The sequence below is a fragment of the Chamaea fasciata genome, unplaced genomic scaffold, assembly GCF_029207755.1.
Source record: "Chamaea fasciata isolate MVZ Bird 193981 ecotype frontalis unplaced genomic scaffold, bChaFas1.0.hap1 SCAF_1, whole genome shotgun sequence".
NCBI lineage: Eukaryota > Metazoa > Chordata > Aves > Passeriformes > Sylviidae > Chamaea > Chamaea fasciata.
This window is the reverse complement of record NW_027094086.1, coordinates 120,777,626-120,801,483: the sequence shown is the minus strand read 5'-3', so window position 1 is coordinate 120,801,483 and position 23,858 is coordinate 120,777,626. Positions and strand designations below refer to the sequence as shown.

The following is a 23,858-nucleotide window of genomic DNA, read 5'->3' as shown; positions in this document are numbered from 1 at the left end:
AGTGTTGGGTGAGTCATGGGCATGTAAGAAAAATACAGTGCAGCTTTGCTGCAAAATTTGGATTGTACAGAAAGGACAAAAAATTGTGAAAGGAAGAGAAAGTAGATGGTTAAGATAGTTAAGTTAAGTTAAGTACTGCCCTGGAGAACTGGCCCATTCATTGCTCTATCAGAGTTGGTATTACTTTTAAAAAAAGTCTGAAGAAGCTTTAACTTGTATTTTTGAAATTTATTTTCTATGTGCCTGTTGTGAGGCATTCAGTCTCATTTGCAGAAGCAATGAGCAGTTTTGGCTGCTGTGTATGGGCAAAAGCACCTATCTGCTTACTTCTTTGAAGTTCATCTGCTGTGATTCAATTCTGAAGCCAAAAATTAGGGAGAATTTTCAGCCCTTAATTTTGTACTTCCATTACCCATGTGAAGGCAAGCAAGAAAATCAGCTGAGGCCAAATAACTATTTTTTTATTTAAGTGATATCATAGTTATGACCACTCTAGAAAAACTTCTAGGACAAATTACAAACCAAAACATGGATAAATCTTTTTTAAGGCTTGGGAAAACTATATGTCTCCTTCTCCAAAAAGGAAACAGAAAATTACCTAAATGCTCAAGAAATAAGTGCTCTCATTTCTGCCTCATTTGGTGCAAGGAGACATATTCCAAATTCTGCATGAACGGAAAAAGGAAAAATACAATGTCAATCACATTTATAGAAAATGTCATTTGCATCCTTTCTCCAGTTCAGTAAAAGCGCAAACAGCTCAACCTGACTGTTTAAAAGTTTCATGGACACTACTGTGTAATTGATTTAGAGGCTGACTTTATTTTTACAAATGGTGCCAGTTTATCACAGCATCACCTTACAGTTGTAACCTTCCTTGGCATACAGTTATAAAATGTGATATACAAGACATCAATGCAGTAGTTTGTTTGAATGTATCATTTAGTGCTAACAGGATTTCAGGTTTTCTACGCGTTTTTTGTAGAAGAGCATTGGCATGGCTATATTATTATTCCCTCTCCTCTTTTCTCCTTTCATTTCCTTTTTCTTTTTTTCATCCCTTCCACTTTTTACCTTTTTTAGTTTTAACTGAACTTTTCAGAGGTCAAAGTGTGAAAGTTCTAATGAGTTTCACAGTATTGATGGCTGGCCAGTGGGTCAGTATGTGTTGGAGAGCCAGCTGGCACATGCAGCACATGGAAAAGGCTGTAGCAAATCTTAGCAGACAGTAGCTGGAGAGCAGAAGACAGGAGTGGTAAGAGAGGTTGCCTTGAGGAAAGAAGAAGCAGTTAAAAAATTTCACACTGTTGGAGTGGTTAAACATGCAGAAGAATCACTTCTGCTTCCTCTTCAATGGAATAGTTTGTTCTGTCACTTTCACCTTCCAAGCATTAGCCATAGCATTTATCCTAAATAGATTCTGCTGGTAATAAAATACTTAATCTGAAAAGCAACCAGTGTTATCTTCTAATAGTTAGGTTTATAAGGGCTAATCATACCTTTAAAATGTTTCATTTAGAAAAAGTAATCTTAAATTGCCTCCTAGACAAATATTAATGTATAGGGTTATTTTCCCTACATATTCCTGTATTCTCCCCTGCTCTCCTGATTTTTCTGAGGTCATAAATGATTTCCTCACTTTCCCAGAAGACCCTTTAAAATGTGTTCTTTTCACATAAACATTCGGGGCCTCTAGTCCATATATTAAGTCTGATATTTAAACAAGGTTAGCACACATTTAGTGCATAAAAGAGGAAAGGAAATATTTTAGATCCTTCTAAGCCTAAAGTGTTAGGAAAGGAGTCCTGAATTTAATATAGAGTCATTCTACTCTTGTGTATTCCCTCCCACCACAGCCCCCAGTTTTGTAGCCTAATTGTTCTTTGGGATCAGAATTGGGAAAATAGTTACCATGTTATTTGGGGCAGTGCTTCATAAGATGTTTAGATTGTCTTGAGAATTTTTTTAGGCAAAACAAGTGTTGAGTTTGAACTTGGCTTCAGCACTGTAGTGAGCCTTGAATGCTCCTCTGTTTACTGAAGTTTTAATTACGATTAAAATATTTTTTTTACCTGTCAAATTTATGCAGCCACAGAAAACTACTGTAAAGAGATCAGTATCTTCTAAGTTTATGGATTTTTTGACAGTGTTTTGCATAAAGAGACCATACTGTCTGTCACAGCACTGTGTATCTGTTGTGTGTTTACCTCTTGTGATTTGCAGCAGTTCTTCTAAATGCCTTTTTCTGACAATGTTGGCATTTTTTCATGAGAACTTTACTACAGCTGTCCAGTCTTGGATAGTCAGCTGATCCTGTTTACAGGAGGAAATTTTGTATGGAGCAAACTTTGAACTGTTTTATGGTTGTTGATCAGTCCATGTTGTTTTGCAGACTTTGGCAGTGGTTTTATAAGTGTTCCAGCACCAGTATGGAAAGGTCAGATTCCAGCGGAGCTCTGGAGTTGCAGGAGCACGGGATATCACTTTTTCCTCTATCGCAAGAAAGAAACAAGAGAAGTTCATGTAACTGTATTTCTCAGTCCACTCAGCCATGTTCCCAAATAAGAAAGTAACCTAGCGACATAAAATGTTGCGGAGTAGTCCAGCAGCGGTACAGACGCAAGGCCCCCGTTGCCAGGTGCCTGTACTTAAATGTTCTTCAGGACTGGAGGTCATGACCTGGCTGGAAACAGTGTCATAAAACTGGTACAGATTCTTGAGTTTCAGAACTGAGAGTTAAGTGTGGGACAGTAATAAGTTAACTATGCCTTAAGGAAACCAATGAACTACTTTTCTTAAAGAAACCACTTTAGAGTTGTGGGCAGAAACCACTTTAGAGTTGTGGGCAGTCCCTGATAGTCCTTGCGTGACTCAGGCATTGTGTAAATAGTAGGAAGAAGATCCTTTGACTGAGAGGTGGTTAAGTAGCAGAGCAGTTGTGTGAATTCATGCTTATCCATAAAACTGAGTGGTTAAAGAGGATCAGAATGTGGAATGAGATCAGATTTAAGAACTGAAGAATTTTATGAAGCATGTTAATACAAAAAGGATGACACAGGGTGTTATCTTAGTAGGCTTTTTGGACTGTGGATCAGGTTATAATCCATAAATTGCATTGCCATGAAAGGGCAGAGAGCTGTACAAGCAGCTGTGTGAGGCTTTATGAGAAATAGGGTGGGTTGTAGTCAGAAACTTCAGGGACAGTTTGTTCTAGCATGTGACCAGAAGAAAACTGGAAGTTTCATACTGTTGTATCTACCTGGTTTTGTGAGTGCTAATCTGTAAAAATGCATAGCTGATGCAAATTAGTTTCATTTTGGAAATGTGGAAGATCCAAAAACACGTTGCTTGCAAACATTGGCAGAGATCTATTCTCCTGGTTTCTGGATAGGGTGGGTCTTGGATAGTGAAGAATTAGAAATTGCTACCATCTGACAGCTGCTTGATTTAAATAAATGATTGTTTTTCCTATTTAATTTGATTTGGTTTGTGTCCACAGTATCAGAGCAGCCACAATAAGCAGCTGTCTTTACAGTCTTAATGGAAGGGGCAAAATCGGTGAATTAATACTTCCTTCTAACCTCAAGTTGAAATATCAGCAGGTTCATCGTGTAATGGGCAGATTAAAATGATTGTTCAGGTTTGTGACACTTTGAGGGCTTGCATGCTGAGCTTAGCACTAACCTAATGTGGTTGCACAGCCTTTAGCTTAGAGGTGGCTTACAGAAGGGTGGAGCAGACTGCATAGCAATTCATTACTCTTACCTGCTCACCTGCTCTGCTTTCTGGTAGCTCGCTGTCTTCCTCTGGCATGTGCATGTCTGTATCAGTGACAGTCCCATGGTGTCTTCTCTTTTTAGCTTCTTATGTGACACAGTCAGTAATCTGCCTTAAAACTGTATCTGACCAGTCACTGTTGGAAACAAAGCTGTGTAGCTGGAGGCCCAGTAGGCATCTCTTCTGCTTGCTGCTTCTCTCTCTGTATCCATCAGTGTGACTCCCTGTGCTGCTCTACCTTGGACTACTGTGTATGATGGCTGTAGGGTGTCCCTTTTTCGTCTCATAGAATCACAGAATCTTTTGGGTTGGAAAGGACCTTAAAGATCATCTTGTTCCAGATCCCCCACCACGGGCAGGCTCACCTTACACTAGAAGGTGACAGAAAGACAGAAAGTCTCCACTGTCTTAATGCACAAGTTTGATCTTGGTTTACCTGTATGTATTGTCTTAAACATTTTTCTTTATCTTAATATATCTTTTATGAGAAAATTATGCCTAAATTACATTGTCTTCCAAACATGATTATATTCATTTGGATCTCCTCCTCCTACCTTGTATTTATGTATGTGGACTGGTGAAAATACCATTAACTCTAAGGTCTGAGCTCTTGTCTTCATAAAGGAAATCCTGTCAGCTTGGATTCATTTGGTGCTAGAATTCTGCCTTGGCTTTATGCAGGCGGGAAGCACTCATTCTGCAGATGGCTAGAAATCATTGCATACCTGTCATTATCCAAATTACTGTGAAGGAAAATTTTATTGCATTAAACACAAGTATCTAATGATGAGTTATCTTCATTTTTTGCAGTGGGTTGTTCATTTACTGTAACCATTTGCTCAGATACTATCTCATTAGGTGGAAGACTATTTTAGGTACTCCTTTTTCTGTCTTATTCCCTTGTAACATCACACTTTCCTCCCCAGTTTAGTTACGTTTCTCCTATATTTCCTTAAGAAGCAGCTTTTTTATTTACAGGATAGCATATTTGCCAAGGCAATAGCCTTATCAGTTCCTGTGAGCACTTGTGTCCATTCTTGCTTTATTTCACGTGAAGTAAGAGTATTATAACCTAGTCCCAAAAGGACAGATTCAGTGGTTATTCAGCACTAAATCCTTTCACAAACAGTTATTTCATGACTTTAAAAAAGACTTTTTTTCTGTTCCTTTGCAGTCACTCTTGGAAGCACATGATATTGTGGCTTCAAAATGTTATGATTCCCCTCCTTCTAGCCCAGAAGTCAATAATTCTTCAGTGAACAACCAGGTTGTTCCGGTAGATGCAATTCGTATCCTTGGAATTCACAAAAGAGCAGGAGAACCACTGGTAAGTAAATGAGAATGAGTGTGTCTTTAAAGTGCTAGTGAAAACATTTGCACGTACCTGATTTCTTGCATTATGTTTTAATTATTTCCATTATGTTGTGTAATTTAGTGGGTGATAAGCTCACTATTGAGAGGTTGAAATAGGAAGATACTTTCATGTACTCCGTCCCATTCTCTCCAAGAAGTAATGGGATAGTGATTAGGCAGTCACTGGACTGAATGATCTGCTGGCCTAACTGACTAACACAACATCTGTTTGGTCCTGATACAAGATGACAGGATTGCATGCAAGCAAGAACAAGTCATTTGGTAATCGTATGAAAACCTTGTGTGAAAGCACTTCTGTGTCACCTGATGCTTTCTGTATCAGGAGCTCTTAACACTGTAATAGCTCTAACTGTCTGTTTTCATTGGAGTGGGTGGAATATCCCACGGCTATGTATTGTGCTTGAGATAATGGTAAAATTAAACTGAAATTCAGGCAGTGGTACACTGGGTGTCATGTACCTCTTTCAGGGAGTCACATTTAGAGTGGAGAATAACGATCTGGTAATAGCCCGAATTCTCCATGGAGGAATGATCGATCGGCAAGGTCTTCTGCATGTGGGTGACATTATTAAAGAGGTGAACGGCCACGAGGTTGGAAACAATCCAAAAGAATTGCAAGAACTGCTGAAAAATATCAGTGGAAGTGTCACTTTGAAAATTCTCCCCAGCTACAGAGACACTGTAATTCCTCAACAGGTCAGTAGCACGTTTCTGATGATTCTGTGTAAAGAACTTCAGCTTAGTACTTTATTGTGTAAGATTCTTTTAAGATTCTGGATTAGGCGTATTTTCTAGACATGCTTCTGTTTTGTGAATATAATGCTAGGAGGAACAGTAAAATGTAGATACCTATATTTACCTTTAATTACATTTTAGAAATGGGTTTATTTACCTAATATGCCTGGCTAAAAAACTCGAATTAGTGTCTAAAATTATTAGGCATTTGTATGCTACAAATAAAGCATGCTTCTTTGACCTTAATTGACCTCTGATGACCTGACCACAGTCACACTTTATGCAGTGAAGTGTGCATGTTTATAACATGACTGGTGTTGAAATAATCAGTTTCCTAGAATTCAGAAACTTATTTAATTCAACAGATGAGCTTGAACTCGCTGACTTCAATGGGAACTTGGATGGTGGCTATTCCTTATCCTCCTGTTGTTGCTGTAGGCTGTCAATTTCTCCATGGCAGAAGTGACTTCCTGAGCTAAATCAGTGCCTTTGAAACACTGTATAAGATGTTCTTCTTATAGGTAGTGGGTCTTAATGCCTGTGACTATAACCGGCACTGTTATACTTCCGCTGAGTAGAGGCTGAGGGAATGTGCTGTACTGAGGCAGCTGCAGGGCTTCCTTTGCTCCCCAGCCTGGTACAAAGAGAATCAAAGCTGTTTTCAGTTCAGTCATGCAACCTGCTCTTTCTTGCCCTGCGTCAAATTGGAGTCTTAAGCAGTTGCAACTCCTGCTACTTTTAAAACATTGAGTTCATGGCAAAAATAATTCTTAAGATTCCACAAGCCTTGAATACAGTGCCTCACATTCCAAAAATTTTTGTATTTTTAAGTAATTAAAAGTCAGAATTCTAATTGAGTTATATATATGCTGAAATGCAAAAATGAGCATTTTGTAATACCATGTTCAAATGGAACATTTATTTTTTTTTTATCATGAAGCTACTTCAGCCAAAGTTTCCACCATACATTATTCTGTCCCAGTTGGCATATATATAACTTTTTACCCTCTAGATTGTATTTTACATGCCAAATGCAACTTGGATCATGTCAAGCCTTTTATGCTGTAGGTAAAGACACTACTTCAGTTTGACCGATAGGTTAGTCAGAATGTATTTTATAATGCTTAAGCTTTGTTAATTTTCACACATTTCAGGTTTTTGTGAAGTGTCACTTTGATTATAATCCATATAATGACAACCTCATCCCATGCAAAGAAGCAGGTTTGAAATTTTCTAAAGGAGAAATTCTTCAGATTGTAAACCGGGAAGATCCGAATTGGTGGCAGGTTGGTAAAAAGATTAAAATAAGTAAAATAAAGAACGGAAAAGCATCAGTAGTTGCCTTAATAATAAACCCTTTAAATTATGATCTCCTTCCATTTAACAGTAGATACCTGGAAAAAACATGTACATGGCAATCCAATTTCAAGCTAATATAAAGATATGAAGTTGAAACAGCAAAGAGAATGTTTTAAATTGTATACGTAACACTCATTTTACTGTTAGTGCTGTTTATTTGATTTTGTTCTTGTATCATAAGCCTGGATATTCCCAAATCAGTTGAAGGTGGACAATTTCTAGAAAAAAAGTCTTAGTTTGACTGTAATTGTGGTAAGCCTTCCCTGACAGCAACTGTGGAAGAAGTGGACTCCTTCCTGAGTGCTCAGAGTTGAGGAGAGGGAAATTAATATTGTGGGTTTGAAGGGGGTGAGGATAGCTGTTTAGAGAGGCTGTATGTTTTATTTCTATAGTAGTGGTCAGTGTCTGTGAGCTGTATCATGCATGCTCATAGTCACAGTGTTTGGCACTATTTCAAATATTAACAGTTCATCCTGGTTTAAGGTGGTATTTCTACATTCAGTCCTTCAGCAAAAATGTAATCCAGTGCTTATGCTATGTTTATTGTTTCCAAGACACTATGCACAGAATTAAACATTATCAGTGCCTCTGAAAATGGGACAAGTGAACCTTTAAGACCCTTTTCTCAACCAAGATCCTCAAAACTGGCATTTGAGGATGAGAAAAAAGTTTTGCATTATTAATTTCCCTTTCTACCTCTACATTGCTCACCCTTTGCAAGGTAACAAGCAGAAGAGAACCAGACACTACCTGAGACTAAGATATATGACTTCTTTAAAATCAACAGAAATATTCTAATATATATCAACAGCTGCTGAATTTTGTTGCTTCTCGGTGACAGTAATGACAGAAAGAAAGACAATAAAAAGTGTGAGGAAAGGCTGAACATTTATTGCTGCCAACTTAATTAGATTCAGAAGTAGACACTCCAAAACTCTGGAGGAGTTTGATGTTTCTCTCCCATGCTGACTTCTGTATTGCCTTTCAGACTTTCCAGTTTAACTTGTGGGAGTCCAGGAGAAATAAATCTTTAACACTCAATCCAGCAAAATTGAAATGTATTAAATCAGTATAGTGTATTGCTACACAGATCATGCCCCAGGAAAAGGTTTAGTTTTTCATCATGCTTTCTAGAAATGCTAGACTGTTGATGAAAACTTCATACTGTAAAAAAATCAGTTGGTCATATATAAAAGCATACAAGTTGGAAAGCAAGCATCTCCTGTTAGCAAAAGAAGGATTTATTGCAAGCAAAAGATTTATGGAGAGTTGAACATTTCATAACTGTGTTTGTGTGTGTTAAGCTTGCTGAGAATTGAGCTTGCTATGAAATTATTTTATAGAGAATTTTAGCCAATTCATTACTTGGAATACTTAGGTTACTAAGATTTTAAATCTGTAGTCGCTTAGTGCAAAAAGCTTGAAGGCATGATTAGGGATGCGTTACTGGCATTCACTGGGAAATGACAGTTGATAAACTGCACTGGAACCTGTGTGGAGCAGCTCAAGAATACAAAATAAGTATACTCTATGCTGGAAAATCATGAGTTTTGTCACTGAGACTTCAATGTCTGGAGCCAGAGAATTCCACTTGGGAATTTTATGCCAATAAAAGTTTTATGGCTGCAGGACCTTACTAATGTAATGAGAAACAATAATGAAACTTGCATCTATTTTACTTAAGTTTTCTGAATTTTAATACTCAATAGCAAGACACTGTTCCTGTAAAGGAGAATTTTAATATTTACATCTGACTTTGAATTTCTAAGTCTCAGTAGTAAATGTATCAACACTCACCACTGAGAAACTGGCAGTGAGGACATCAGTTAACAACGTGTTGATGAGAAAAACTCCTCTTGCAAGTTAAATACAATCTTTTTTTTTTTTTTTTTTTTCCCCCAGGCTAGTCATGTCAAAGAAGGAGGAAGTGCAGGTCTAATTCCTAGCCAGTTCCTGGAAGAGAAGAGAAAGGCTTTTGTTAGGAGGGACTGGGACAACTCAGGTGAGGCTTTGTGTATTTCAGGAGTAGATTTTGCTCTGATTCCATTCATTTTGCTTTTCCTTCATAACTAATAGAAAAACCGCTGTGTGAGATTACACAGATTCCTGTGAAATGCTGAATTTTATGTTTTGGCTTTGACTGAAGGACAAAGGGTGAAGTCTCTGTTTAGTGTTCAAAGATACACGAATCAGTTTTGCCACCTGGTGAGGAAAAGCTGAATGAGGTGGGACAGGCAGCGTGCACTTTTAAAAATTTTTTTCTATGGTATGTACTAAAAGTTAATAAGCTAAACATGAATTTTTCAGCTGCTTTCTTTTCTTTTTCTAAAAAGAATATTTTTTTTCTCTGTATTCAGTTCTTTCTGTACCATTTGATGGGTTTGTAAATAAATGTAATTTCTTGCCCTAGGATATATATTCTATTTTATAGATATATATTTTATATATTCTAATTCTAGAATAGTCCTTATAAATTTATTAATCTAAAATTTCATCTATTCATGTAAGCTTTTGAAATCAACAGCAATTGTGACTTCATCTAGTTTTTTTATTTTTAGGGCCTTTTTGTGGAACAATAAGCAGCAAAAAAAAGAAAAAGATGATGTATCTCACTACAAGAAATGCAGGTATCTCTTAATATTACATGAATGTCAAAGTTCTTTAGGCTTCAAAACTTGTGGAGTATAGTGTATCCAAAGCTAAAGATTTGCAGTAAAATATTTGATTATAAGTTCGATAGATTAGCTAGTTTTTATGGTTTAAAAGCAACAGTGACCAGTGCAGACATGACTGTGCTGAATTCAACATTTGGTGGGTGGAAATCAGAGAAAAACTGGGTATTAAGAGAAAACAGTGAAATATTTGTTGCCAGTGGGCTGAGGGGATATGATTTTTCCTTTCTGTTGAGCGTTGGTGAGGCCACACCTAAGTATGCCTCCCCAGTGCAAGAGAGATGTGGACATACAAATGTGTTGAAGGGACTGGAGCATCTCAGCCATGAGAAAAAGTTAAGACAGCTGGGAATGATCAATGTGAAGAAGAGGAGGCTCAGGGACAGATCTCACCAATGGGTACAAATATCTGAAGGGAGGGTGCAAAGAGGATGGAGCTGTGTGGGCTCTTTGCAGAGTAGCCCAGTGACAGGGCAAGAGCCAACAAGCAACACAGGCTCTGAACGGTGGAAAGCACCTTTTCCACTGTGAGGGTGACGGAGCACTGGCACAGGTTGTCCAGAGAGGTTGTGGAGTTGTCCTTGGAGATACTCAACAAGTGTCTGGATGTGGTCCTAGGCATTGGAAGTTCACTAATTGTTAGTCTTGGTTTTTCCCTTCCGATCAAACACAGACTTGCTCCTTGGAAGTAAAAGTGAGAACCTGACCCTATGCTGTCCATGGAGGAATAACTATTCTATTCCCAAACCAATTTAAAGCAAGAAGTCTTGTATCAGGCTTACTGCCCTCTGAGTACTGTTTATATTCACATGGGGTCTGTTGATAAACAGCAGGACTATTTAACTTATTTTCTTGCAGCCCTGAGTGTGTATTAAAGTTTTTTGTACGTTTCTCAATGTAGAATTTGATCGCCATGAAATCCAGATATATGAGGAAGTAGCCAAAATGCCTCCTTTTCAGAGGAAAACCCTGGTCTTGATCGGGGCCCAAGGAGTGGGCCGAAGGAGTTTGAAGAACAGGTTTATTGTTCTGAATCCTACTAGATTTGGAACTACAGTGCCATGTAAGTTGTCAGCATTCCTATGGTAATATCACACTTTGATTAACTGGAAAGTACCTGATGTTAATCCTTGTGAGTCAGTGTAGGAGTGATTTTGTCAGAGCTTCAAAATTGTATGGAGTGGGAAAACAAAAGGCTCTTCCTGTTTTCAAACAACTGAACTAACATATGACCATGAAAATATTTGTAACTAGAACATAAATGTTACTGATGCTGCAGAAAACCAGTTCTTGTCTGTACAGTATTTCAGTCTGGGTTTCCTCAGTGTCAGTCACTATCCATTACTGAGGGGATTCCATAAGTTCCCAGTAGCCTTCTGTAATGAACAGCCAGTGGAGTTTCTCAGGTCTGCCTTCTAGTTTTCCACCTGTGGACTAGGCATTATAAATTTTTGGTTTAGTATTAAAAATGTGGGGAAAAGCTGCAAACTTCCAATAAAACTGAAGTAAGTGTTTGTGATCTCCAAGATTTGTATAACTATTCAGTATTTTAATATATCTAGCCTTAAGCACATGGTCTTTCATTTTTCCCCTATAGACAGCAGAAAAAATCTTTTACCTGGAGCATGTTATTTTCTTTCAGATACTTTGCTCATCCACCTTTGTTTTTTTACCTCCTCCCTCCTGTTTGACTGCTGACCAGAGAAGCCCCTTTTAGCTACATTATTATTCTCCTGCCACGTGCTTTTCAGGATTTCAAAACGAGTCTGTTCCCTTCTGTTCCTGGTGGGCAAGAGATAGATCTGATAATAGTAGAAGGAGGGACAGGTCTGAAAGATGAATTATGCAAGATGAGAGAAGCAGTGTCTCTCATTTGCTGAATCTCTAGCATCAAAAGTGGCCAGGGCACTTAGAATTGGTTTGTGGACCTGATAACAAGATAGACTTTTCAGTGTTACTTTTTAAAGAAATCTTCTCCTGGGAATTTCATTATTTTATATTGGCAAAATAGTAAGTGGTTTTTTATTGCTTCTAAAGTTCTTACTCTATTTCAAAAAAGCCTTCAGAATTACTTACTTCTCTAAAATGCTATATAGATGCTTGAATATGTGAAAGTAATGCAACACAGTTGTTGAACATTCTTCAAAAGCATAAAAGTAAATTTTTCCCAGTCTGATAGTCTAATCATGCACATGCAATGTGCAGTTGATTGTATATAGAACCTCTTCTCTACTTTGAATTTTAAGTGGGATGATCAGTAAACTTAGTTGGTCTTTGATTAGAAGAAAATTCTCCAGGTTATTCATAAACAAATCTGTGTGGGATGTATTTTAAGAGGTGGGAAATGGGTGAAATTTGTGTAGGATGTGTTTTGGGAGATAGGAAATGGGTGAAATTGATCCATTGTGCTATGCATGTTCTTGGTGTTGAGTTCTAATCCAGCACGTGGTGGTGTGGTTTTTCTTCAGTGTGTATAACTGAACTGTTAAATCATCTCCTAGCTGTAAAAGGTTAAAGCTTACTCTCCAAAATTAATTGCAAACTGATATATGATTCTTTTTAATGTACTGTATTAACCTCTATAGTTTTAATCTTTCCATAGAATCGTGACTAAAACCAGGTGTTCTAGTAATATATTTATTCTTAACAGCTTCGGATAATCATTTCTCCTGGCACTTGTGTTTTCTGTAAGATTGAAGGATAGGAATTATTGGGAAGGGAAAGATTGTTTTCCACTTGTCTCAATGAGTTGCACCAAGTGATGATAGTATTACCAAAGGAATGCATGACTGTTACGTTTAATATGTTCTAGAGTTCAAATCTATTTAAATATAAGCAGTGGGTAGTTAATATGGTGATAGGACAGCAAAGCCAATAATAATCTGATGTTATTTTTATTTTACTTTTTTTCAATTTCAGTTTAACTTTTTTTGCTTAAGTAATGTCTGTACTACACGGTGTAGCCTATACCCAAGATAGTTGATAATGATGTACTCAAATAGTGGCTTTAATCTTTCTACAGGGAATTTACCTTGCTTTAAGAGGGAAGTTGTCCTGAAAAGCAGCATTAGCTGGCCTCCACTAAGATTCTGCTACAGGGGCTGGGCTGCTTCTGATACTTAAACTAATTTTCTTTATAGCTAGCTCAGGTAATTCTACCCTGAACAACAGGGCAAATAGAGAGCAAAGGTTTTGGGGGTGGGATGGGGCAGATCTTCTTGTGCTCAGCTATTTTCACAAGTACATTTGGTATTTGAGAGTTAAACTTCCATTTGATTTCCAAGTCACTTAAATAAATATTTATTAAGTGAATAATTAAAAAGATGACATGAATGAGTACTGTATATGGTGTGAAGGAGTAAGACAAAGGAAGTAGGCAAATGTGTGGGAAAGCAACATATAGGAAGGAATATCAATAAAGGGAACAAGAGGGGCTGTGCTCAGTTTTAAAATTTATCTAGAATAATGAATAAACCTGTACATGGAGCAATCACAATTGTAAACAATGTGTTTTACAGTCTCCATAACTTACTAGGCAGTCCAGTCTCATATTTACATTCCAAATATAAAACGAAAACATTCAATTTATATTTTAACTTTTTTGTTCAGTTACTTCACGAAAGCCAAGGGATGATGAAAAAGATGGGCAAGCATACAGATTTGTGTCACGGGCCGAAATGGAGACGGATATTAAAGCCGGCAGATACTTAGAGCATGGGGAATATGAAGGAAATCTTTATGGCACCAAAATTGATTCCATCCTTGAAGTTGTTCAGACAGGAAGGACCTGCATCTTGGACGTAAATCCACAGGTATATGATTTGTAATGTTATTATTATAACAAGTGTGGGATTATAATGTTGAAGAGGTGAAGAGAGAGGCCTTCAAATTTGAAGGCTTCCTATCTGGTTTGAAGGTTACAATTATCACCAGGATTCTTGTGTTTGTGACACTTACATGGAATGAGTTAGAAGGATGGAAAAAACCCAACTTAAATTCTGCATGAAAGAGGAGTCTTGCAGAGTAGTAAATAATCTTTTAAGCCAAGGAAAGAACATTTCCTGGGCATTTCAAAAGGCAGTGCAGGTATTTCTAAAATAGAAATAAGAATCTTCCCTTAGTGTTGCTGCCCATTGTAACAGATGAGTTTTGTGGTGTCCCTTAAGTAACAGAGAGATGTGGTGAGTCATTCTCAAACTTTGGTGGTTTTTTTTTCCTTTTTCTTTGCTTTTAGGCCCTAAAAATACTGAGGACTTCAGAATTCATGCCCTATGTGGTGTTTATTGCTGCTCCAGAGTTGGAGACTTTGCGAGCTATGCACAAGGCTGTGGTAGATGCTGGGATTACAACCAAACTTCTCACTGTAAGCAGATAATTCATTTCGTTTGCTTTGAACAAATTGTTCTTAGGTTTTTTACAGATTCTTCACCATTCATTTTAGATGGGGTTTGTTCTGAAATGAATGTCTCTAAGAAAAGTTAGGCAAGACTTTTGCTGATTACCTAGTAGAAGTTAATCAAATACTATAAGGAAGATTGCTTCTTTCTTAGAGATAGACCTCTTACAGAGTAAGTGTTGATTACAAAAATGACTTGTAACGTGTACCTTGGGAACTGTCACCTTTGATTATTTGCAGCAAATGGTAGATATTTCATGGTGGCAATTGTTCCTATATGCAGATGTCTTTCCTTGACTTTCCCATCTCCCTCCCCACCCAAATTTTTGTTCCTGTTTGTCTTAATAGTACATGCATGTTTCAAAAATGGAATCTGCAATGCTTGGGAAAGATACTGCAGCTTGTGTCATAAAAGGAAATAGCAAAAACCCCCACTAACCAACAAACCCAACAAAAAACTCCCCAAAATAAAACACAAAAAACTCCCAAGAATGCAGGTAGTCCTTGTATTTCACTGCTGCAGCAGCATGTGCTGCACTGCGAATGGCTGAGAGCTGCCAGAATAAGAAGTGCTGAACATCTTCCTCTGAAGTTCCTTGGATTTGTCATATAAAGTGAAGCGGCATGTTTTGTTCATTAGATCTTCCCTCCTCTTCTGAGACACTATGTGTTGCAGAGGTAAATAAGACGTTTCCTCCAATGCAGGAAAGTATAAATACTCTGTGTGGATATGAACTTTCCCAGCTGCAGGAGCAAAGGGACAAGAGTCAGATCGAACAGTTCAACTTCCCCAAGAAAAGCCATGTTTTGCTGATGGCTCATAATGATAGCACTGCAGCTTCTTAGGAATATCTTGAATAAATGCTGACAGGGCATTCAAAGATATAAAATGGAGAGGGGGGGTGGATTAGTATTTCTACTAAATGAGCATATGATTTTTAGTCATGGGTTCTGGTTATTATGCATTCTAGTATCTCTGTAGATGCTCAGTCATTCCTGTTTCCTGCTCCAAATGAACCCTGAATTTTATGGTGCATATGCAAGAAGGCAAGGTTAAAACTGTCCAGATAAGTATAAAAATAATTTCCTGCACTTCCTAATAGTTGATTCCCTAAGGGACATCCTTGCCTCATATTACTTCCTAGGAATAATAAAGAGCGTCATTAAATTTCAAATATGCATTTATGTGTCTTCACAGATTCTGCATCACATCCCTGCACATCTATATAGAGTGTGATTTGCTATTTCATATTCTTGTGCACCCTGAACAAATGAAAAACAAATGTCATTTAAAGTATTATGGTTTGCTTGTTAGTGGACCTGGCTGTATTATTTCTAGCATCCTAACCCATTCCATTACAAAAAGTCTGACTCTTGTGGTCATACATTTACTTGTTTCCTCCATTCACTGTGAAGGAAAGGTTATTGACAAACTTAGTTTTCCATTTTGGCTTTTGTATTGACAGCTGTATCAGGACTTGAAAATACTGAAATAAATAGTGAAATAAATACTGTAAAGGGGGACAAATCTCATAACTGCTTACAAAAAAAATTGCTGTTGTGCAAAAATGGAGAAGAATTTTAAAAGAATGTAGGACTAGCAAAACACAAAAACATGCTCAGAGGCACTTTATAAAGGCTTCATAATGTAGGAATATAAATTTCCCGCATATTTTGCAGCTCATTTCAGGACTACAGTAATGCAGCAGTAGTTTACAAATGAGGGACTGGTGTCAGGTGAGCTAGGCTGAAATGTTGTCTCTAAGAGTCATAAGGTATTCTAGAGCCTTATTCTGCTAGAAATGGCCTTTATTTCGTACTCATTTAAAATCTTGGATTTTTTTGTGCCAGCTGTGGAAATAAAAGCGGCACAAATAAATTTGCAAAACTGACTCAGTCATTTCTAAAGCATTAGTTTTATTCTGGTTGGATCATCCGTTGCCCGTACAAAGCGATTAACTACTCATTGTGCACCCCAGCCCAACTTCACGTGCTTCAGTTGATTCTCTTCAAAATTGCAAGATTGGCAAACCTTTGCTTGCTATATTTAACGTTATTGACACAGCTCAGAAACTTTTTCAGCCCTTTCAATGTATTTAAGCTAAATTTCTGTACGAATTGATAATAAGTGAAAACTTTCCTTATTTTTAAAATATATTCGGTATCTACCTTTAAATAGTTGCAGTATGTACTGGAGAGATTTTCTTCTGCATCTCTAAGGATTTGCTAAATCTTTGTCTTTAAATCTTTCGTAAGATTTAGATTCACTAATCCTTAAAAATCTCTTGCACAGGACACAGATCTGAAGAAAACGGTGGATGAGAGCGCGCGGATCCAGCGAGCCTACAACCACTACTTTGACCTGACCATTGTCAACGACAACCTGGACAAAGCCTTTGAGAAGCTGCAGACGGCCATCGAGAGGCTGAGGCTGGAGCCACAGTGGGTCCCAATCAGCTGGGTCTATTGAGCTGTTCCACTGAGAGCTTAAGTAACAAATAAAGGCAGCAGCAGCAAATGTGACGTGTAGATACTGATGATAACCTACAGCACCTGTGCATTTTTACTCTGTGTATATTCAAAAGTACACTGTTCTGAATTTTTATAAAAATGTTGAAGAGAAAGTGTACTTAAATATGTAATTTATTTTAATTTTTCTAACTTTTTACAGATAACCTTTCTATTCATATCACATGAAGGAAATGCGTTTAAGCATTTTTCTATGTTTTGATTTAGTACCTTTGCCTTTTTCATCTAAGAAACTTTCATTCACTTCAACATCTACATCTTGGTCTTACATTTTCACTGTGATTAAAAAAAGGATACTTGAAACAATTTTTGTAAAATTTGTTAATGTCAGTGTTTAACTGATCAAAAGTCTATAGCTCTTATTAGGAAAGAACACTAATTTCTTTGGGGGTTTTTTTCTTCTTTAAAAAAGAATAATTCCATGGGAGCAGAATTTTAAATATTAAAAGCAGTAACAAAAACACAGGTCCATTGCTCCAGCTGCTTTCAGCTTAATGTTGGTGCATTCCTGATGTCTCACAAGTTCTTGATATCTCTTGATTTAGATAACTTTTGTGTAGGTTCCCTTATATCTGTCTCCTAAAATAACATAGAGCAATACCTTGCAAGCTGCTTATTAGGCTTTCTTGGGTGCCAACCTGTTAGCCCGTTACAGTTGAAGTACTGACATTAGAAAGTCATATGCAAGGTAATTCAGTGCAATTTGAATAATGGTGAAGTAGCTTGAGAGAGAACCTGATAATGTGGAGCCTTTTCGGTGACACCTAATGTTTAAGACTATTTATTCACACTTGTGAAAACACATTGCTTAACAAAAAAAAAGAAAAAGGCATTTTCTTTTCTTAGGACATTGTTCTGTATTTGTATAGTGATCTGTGGCTTCATTTCCTGCGATGTCTAGCTGGGTTCTAAATTATCATTTAAATATTTGTGTATGATCAACTGCTGTATTTTATGAGTGTTGTGTAATGGCATTTCTGTGCTTTTTCTTACATTGTTTTTAATTGCATTTTTCATTAGATAGCTTGTGAATTGGAAGCTTACTGCTAAAAAGCAATGTTGTTTATAAGTTTTTTTCGTTTACAGTGTATTTCTTTTTTAGTGACAATTCTCCCCTCAATAGGCCCATTGATAAAAATTGTATTAGGTTCAGGTTCGTTGATCAAAACTTAAGCTGATGTGGATTTCTACTTAATGAGAATAGAAGGAAAATACAGCTTGTTGCTCAGATGATCTCTTTTTGTGGCCATGTTTTATGTAACACTCAGCTGTTGTATATAGTCACCTTCACCATCACATACCAGGTTGGGTGTCTAAACTGAAGTCATCTGTTTAATTCCTCTTCCATCTGGTGACAGGCACCTGGCTTCTGGATTATTTTTCAACAACAAAGTGTGACCCAGAATGCTATCAAAAGGCATCTTCCTCAGAACTATTTCTGGAGGAATAGAGGCTTAGACACTGTAAAACGGCATTGCTTCCTGGGGCTCTCAAAAGACTTCTGTGTGCACAAGGAAAGGGAAAAGTGGAGTGGATGCAGTAGAGGAAAACTGTATTTAAAAAAAACTTCAAAACACCCATATACAACAGATGGTTTTTACACAGCCTGTAAAGTTGGTTGTTGTGGGGGAAGAGGGGCAGAGGAGACTTGAAATCCCAGTGTGTGTGGAAAATGTTAGTTGAACTAGTGTATGGCACAGGAGCTCTTTGTGGCTCTTAATACTGAGATTTCAGTCTTTCAGAGGGAATATGAAATGCTCTAAGGAAAATTTGTACCATTGCTTTTCTTTATTGTTATACTTTCCAGGATGTGTTTTCTCTGGTTTTGTTTAAGTTTGGCAGAGCTCTTAAATGTGGCACCAGCATGGAACTTGTAGTTTTTCTTTCCCAGGAGACAAATTCTGTCATCTATTGTTCAGAGGCTGCTTTGAGAAGTGGATGAAGTGTTGTGTGTAGCAACAAATGATAGCAGGGCTGTTGCTTGGCTATTTCAGTGGTTTGCTTTTGGCACTGTGTGCTGAACATGACTGAACTGTGTTTGTGTACTGTGCCATGGGAGACCTCCATATGCTGTAAATAAGATGTGCTGTCTGGACAGATAAGATGCCTTTTCATTATGAGTTAGAAATATACTCTTATTTGTGATGCCAAAAGTGGGCTGAGTTCACTCTTCCCCAATGAATGGAACGAGAAGATTCTTCAGTTCACTCACTACAGTACTTCATATTGGAAACATGACTTATTTTCATCTTTTTTCCATAAATTTACTGAGCCAAACAGGTGAAACACTGCCACCAGGGTTCAGTGACGAAAGCCTCTCTGCTCGTTCTGTTTCCATCTGAGGGAGAGTACTGGCAAGAGAGTCTCTCTAGTCAGCAAACTCCAGAATAGCCACATACTTACTGAGGCCTAAAGCTTCAGTGTTTGCTACAGGTTCACACAGTGTGCTTAGATCAGGGAGTGGAGTGTTGTGACTGAATTTTGGGTGGTGGTGGTGATGGTGTATATGGCAGTGAGCAATTCTGCAGTGCAGTTCTGAAAGCAGCAAGAGAAGGGGACTTACTTGGGTTGGCACAAAGATAGTGTGGAAGTATCTGCAGGTCTGATTTGGATGTCTCCGTGCCAGGTTGGGAGGGAAAACAACCCAAACTCCAACACCACACCCCTGCATCTGTTGCTCTAATCTTGAGGGTTCACATTGGAGTGTTTAATGGTGAGAGGGGGAGAGATGATGCTTTGTTTCTTTGTGGTACTTTCGGGTTTTGGCACAGTCAGATAGTCATCAGATACTCTGTTTAGTTTGTCCCCACCTGGTAGAATGACTGGAATAACATTTACTATCCTTTAAAAAGAATCTTCTTGGAGGTTCTTGAAATGCTGGTGTTGTTTCGGTCACATCCCCAGCAGTGACAGTCCCCTGCCTGCCAGGGCATGCTGCCATCAGCTGTGGGACATGGACCTGTACATTGTGCAGTTAGGGGAGAAAGACACTATGAAAGGCTTATTTTGAACAAGTGAAAACATTTCACAGAACGCCCGTTCGGAGGGAGTATGTTGGAGGAGTTAAAATAACTGGGATTTCATGTTACCTCATTCTGTACTAAACATTCATTTTCCAGATACTAACATTGACTGTTAAAGATTACAATAGGTGTGTCTGAGCAAGGTGAAGATGCTGCTAAATGTTTAAGATATGTGGTATGTATCACAAGATAAATATTTAAGTAGTTTAGAAAAGTAAATTATCAAATAGTTGTCTGTGTATATGTATGTATGTGGATGGTAAAACAAAAAATGCTCATGTTGGTTATCACATTACTAAGCTACTACGACTTAATCCAGAAATGTACCTGCATGTGAGACTTTAGAACTGGTACACTTCTCTACCTGGTTTATTGTGTTTACTAATGTATATTTTTTTAAATATACAGATATTTCAATCTAAAAAAAAATCTATATTTATCTGTAATTTCTATCTGTTTCGGACAGTGCATGAGGTGCTGTAAAATTCTGTACATATAGAGACTTATAGAAGAAACACTGTAGTTGCCCTATGACTGAAAAGTTATACATAGAAGTACAGTCAGTATGCCAAGACCTGTAAGTAATTCCCCTGAATTCACCAAAAATTCACTTAAGCACGCACCAGTCTCAATTCTCCTGTAAATACTGTGGTGCATTGTGTACCCAGGTGATGACCTTGCTGTCTCTTAAATGTTACAGCAGGTCTGCTTTAGGTTCTGCATCATGTGACAAGATGCAGTCCAAGTTTAGTGGGATAATTATAATGGAATACATCATCTTTCATAAATTTATAAAGGTCTTTCAAAATGTTCTGTGAATCTACAATGAAGGTAAACATAGAGCAGAATCACAGATCTTTGTAGGCAAGGAAAATGGAGTTCATAACCAATGTGACTTGTGCCGTATTCTCGGCTCAGGGCAGCTCTGTGTTCTTAGTTGTACAAAAGCTTTTTGAAGCAGGGTGGCAGATCAGCTCATTGCTTTTGAATTAGTGTTTATATAAACTGTCACATCTTGGCTGAGCTCAAATTGTGACTTTTTTCCCTCATCCTCTCTACTCACTGCATCTTCTAAAATCATACCTGAAGTGACTTGCTTACAAATTGCCTGCAGCTCAGTGCTCAGGAAATCACCTAGGTTTGGTTTTGTTTTCTGAAGAGGGTGATTCAGCTAAGAAATAGGAAACTTCTTTCTCTTTGAAACACAGAAGATCCCTGGCTAGGTACCCCCTTGAGCCCAACTGGCCTCTGCTATGCTCAAGGACCAGTGGAGAGCAGTCAAGCAGAGCACTCTGGAGATCAGGAACTGGGTTCTTACTTGTCCTTACGCATGAGCCAACATTGTGACCATAAACTCCCTTTACCTATCCCCTGGTTTCCCATCCGGGCTTCCTGTAGCTTGCTTCTCAGCTCACACTGAACCTTGAGGCCATGTCCCAGTGCATGGACAGTGCCTCCTGCAGCAGCTGCCCCATGGCCCATTGTGTCTGTGGGTGCAGCTCTCAGACAACCAACAGCTGGAGCTCTGTTGCGTGTCCTGCACATCTGTACAGGCTGTTTGCTTCATGCAGGGTTTCCTGCCTCACCCAAATTCCTAAGACTTCAAGTAGCACATAGTTATTGCCAAACTTCAGGATGCTACGTTTGCAGAAGTGGTGAGATCATTTTATTGGTGTCTGTGTGGTGGGTACTGGATGGAAGACTCCTAGTCTGCTGGGCCTCTTGCCTTAAATACCCCTCAGCTCCCAGCACCCTCCTCTCCCTGCAATAAAAACCTCTCCTGGGCCACTGAAAGGGTTTCTATCCTTAAGGGTACTTTGATTTACTTTCTCTGGTGGACTGTTGTGACTGACAGTGCTGAAGTGAAGTCCTGGCCCCTGTTTTTTTTTTCCCCCGGGTTTCTTCTTTTTTGGCCTGTACTCCGTAGTTTTCACATATGTTTAACAGGCTTGCTGATCGGAATTGTCTGGAATTCTCAACTTGTGTCTTAGAGAGGAAATAGTAGTTAACATCAATATTTAGGACTGGTATAACCTACTGGTTTTAGGCCCAAGAGAGATCCTAAAAATAAAAATAGAAAACACTTGTAAAATAACCAGTTCTGGTTATTTTTACAGGCAGCTTTGGTTTCTAATCATATTAAAAGCATGCTTGTGCCCACACACACAAACACCCATATATATAAATAAAACTTGGGGTAAATGCTGCAAGTAATTCAGACAGCGTCTACTAATTTACCGGAATTCTCCACAGTGGGTGGGATACTATTCCACAGTCACATTGTCAACTGCTGAATTCTCAGTTCATTTCCTGATACTGCAGCTGGGGTTTACTGGTACAGGCTTAAAAACAAACCCTGGCTTGGTGAAGGCTGTTAGGCAGTTTCACCTACAAATGGAATTTATTCAGCAGGGGTTCAGCAATATTTATATTTTATAGAATATATGACACTTGAAGTAAATTAATTTTTTCTCGGTGTTTGGAACTGTTTTTTATGCTCACTGGGTATGGAGTTCGTTTTGCTGCTAGGACAATGGTCAGGTAACAGTTAAAGTATTCCTGGAAACACTTTCTCCCATTTAGCCTTTTCCTTTTTATGTCACTAGCTCCATGCTAATGCTTTTCTGTGCAACTCTGGTGGTTCCCATGGCTGAGCCAATTGTTGGTTACTCCACAAGCAGCCAACACTTACCTGAAAACAGTACAGCCTCTTCCAAAAACCCAAAAACTGTCACCTGACCTCTCACATGATCCATAGCATAAAGCAAAATGAACGGCGCTGCTTTGTACAGGCAAAAAAAGGTTTTGACTGATTTTTGTTGGCTTAAGTCTTGTACACAATTATGTATGGAGATAACTGTTTAAATATTTTTTTCCCCCTAGGAAAATGCATGTTGAGCATCCCTTCTCCACTCCCTATATGTTGCCCATGTGTAACATTTGTGCACTGTGCTGTAGGGAGGGGAACTGCTTCTGTGGGGTTAAAAATACAAGAAAGTTTGCTGCTCTCCAACCCCACACCAGGCTAAGAACTGTAGGATCTTGGTTTTGTTTGGGTTTAAATGTGTATTAGAACACTGTTGCTGTGCATTTCCTTACCTTGCTTCTTCTCTCAACTGGTTTTGCCAGTTGGAAACTCTCATGATTTTCTGTTTTGTGTTCTTTTTAATTTCTTCAGTATATTAAATTAACCTGGATTTGAATTTGTAAAACTTTCAAAACTGTTCTCCTATAAAAAATAGTTTCTTTAGCTGAAAACTTCCTACAAGAAAAATCTTAACTATTAGCTTAATTTTTTAATGTAAAACTGGAAATTATTTAGTACCTAACTGTTTGAATACAGTACTGTAGAGCAGGCCTAGGATATGGGACTTCTTAGCATTGTGACTTCATACTGATAAAGTCAGCTACTGTGTGGGATGTTTTTAAATTGTGACTTGTTTTCTAAGACCCCCCCCACCTTGTCTTTTTCACAGCTAATATTTTCACAAAAAACACAGCCAAACATAAAAATGTTAATGTACAAATGATGAAATTCTGTTAATTCCCAACAAAATATTTTTGTATATAATAAAGATTTAATATTGAAAAAATGTAATCGGCTTTTTTTCTGATTTTTCTTTTGGTCATAATCTGCATTTGAGCCACATAACGTATCAAAGACCAGTCTTTGCATCCACCTTTTATCTTTCGGTCTCAGTGCCTCACCTGTATTAAAACAGCTTTTCAGCTGGCCTTGCCTATCTCGATGTTCACGAATGTGCCAAATCCCCATTCCATGCACAGGGAGACCTTGGGGGCTCTTCAGCCACCCTGGGAATATTGTCATTGCTGAATCTGGGCACCTGATGTTCTGAGCACTGCAGCACAAAGGGACTCCTTCTCCTGGGCCCACACTGGAATGGACCAGTGGACAAAGCCCAGGGGACTCGGACTGAGCAGCTGGAAGGAGGCGAGTGCTGGCCACTGGCAGTGAGGCAGGGCCTGCTGGCC

At 38.2% G+C, this 23,858-nt stretch overlaps 1 protein-coding gene across 2 annotated transcripts in view; it reads left to right on the top strand.

Annotated features, from left to right (window-relative positions):
- The window catches only part of PALS2 (protein associated with LIN7 2, MAGUK p55 family member), a 59,632-nt gene extending 36,191 nt beyond the window's left edge, over positions 1–23,441 (top strand). For both annotated transcript variants that reach the window (XM_066195643.1, XM_066195636.1), the window contains exons 4-12: positions 4,952–5,104; positions 5,620–5,847; positions 7,041–7,172; positions 9,148–9,247; positions 9,804–9,872; positions 10,819–10,980; positions 13,527–13,729; positions 14,152–14,280; positions 16,607–23,441. In XM_066195643.1, the coding sequence (XP_066051740.1) occupies positions 4,952–5,104; positions 5,620–5,847; positions 7,041–7,172; positions 9,148–9,247; positions 9,804–9,872; positions 10,819–10,980; positions 13,527–13,729; positions 14,152–14,280; positions 16,607–16,783 (1,353 nt within the window). In that variant the 3' untranslated portion in view covers positions 16,784–23,441. The remainder of the gene's footprint in view (positions 1–4,951; positions 5,105–5,619; positions 5,848–7,040; positions 7,173–9,147; positions 9,248–9,803; positions 9,873–10,818; positions 10,981–13,526; positions 13,730–14,151; positions 14,281–16,606) is intronic.
- Positions 23,442–23,858: the final 417 nt, after the last annotated feature.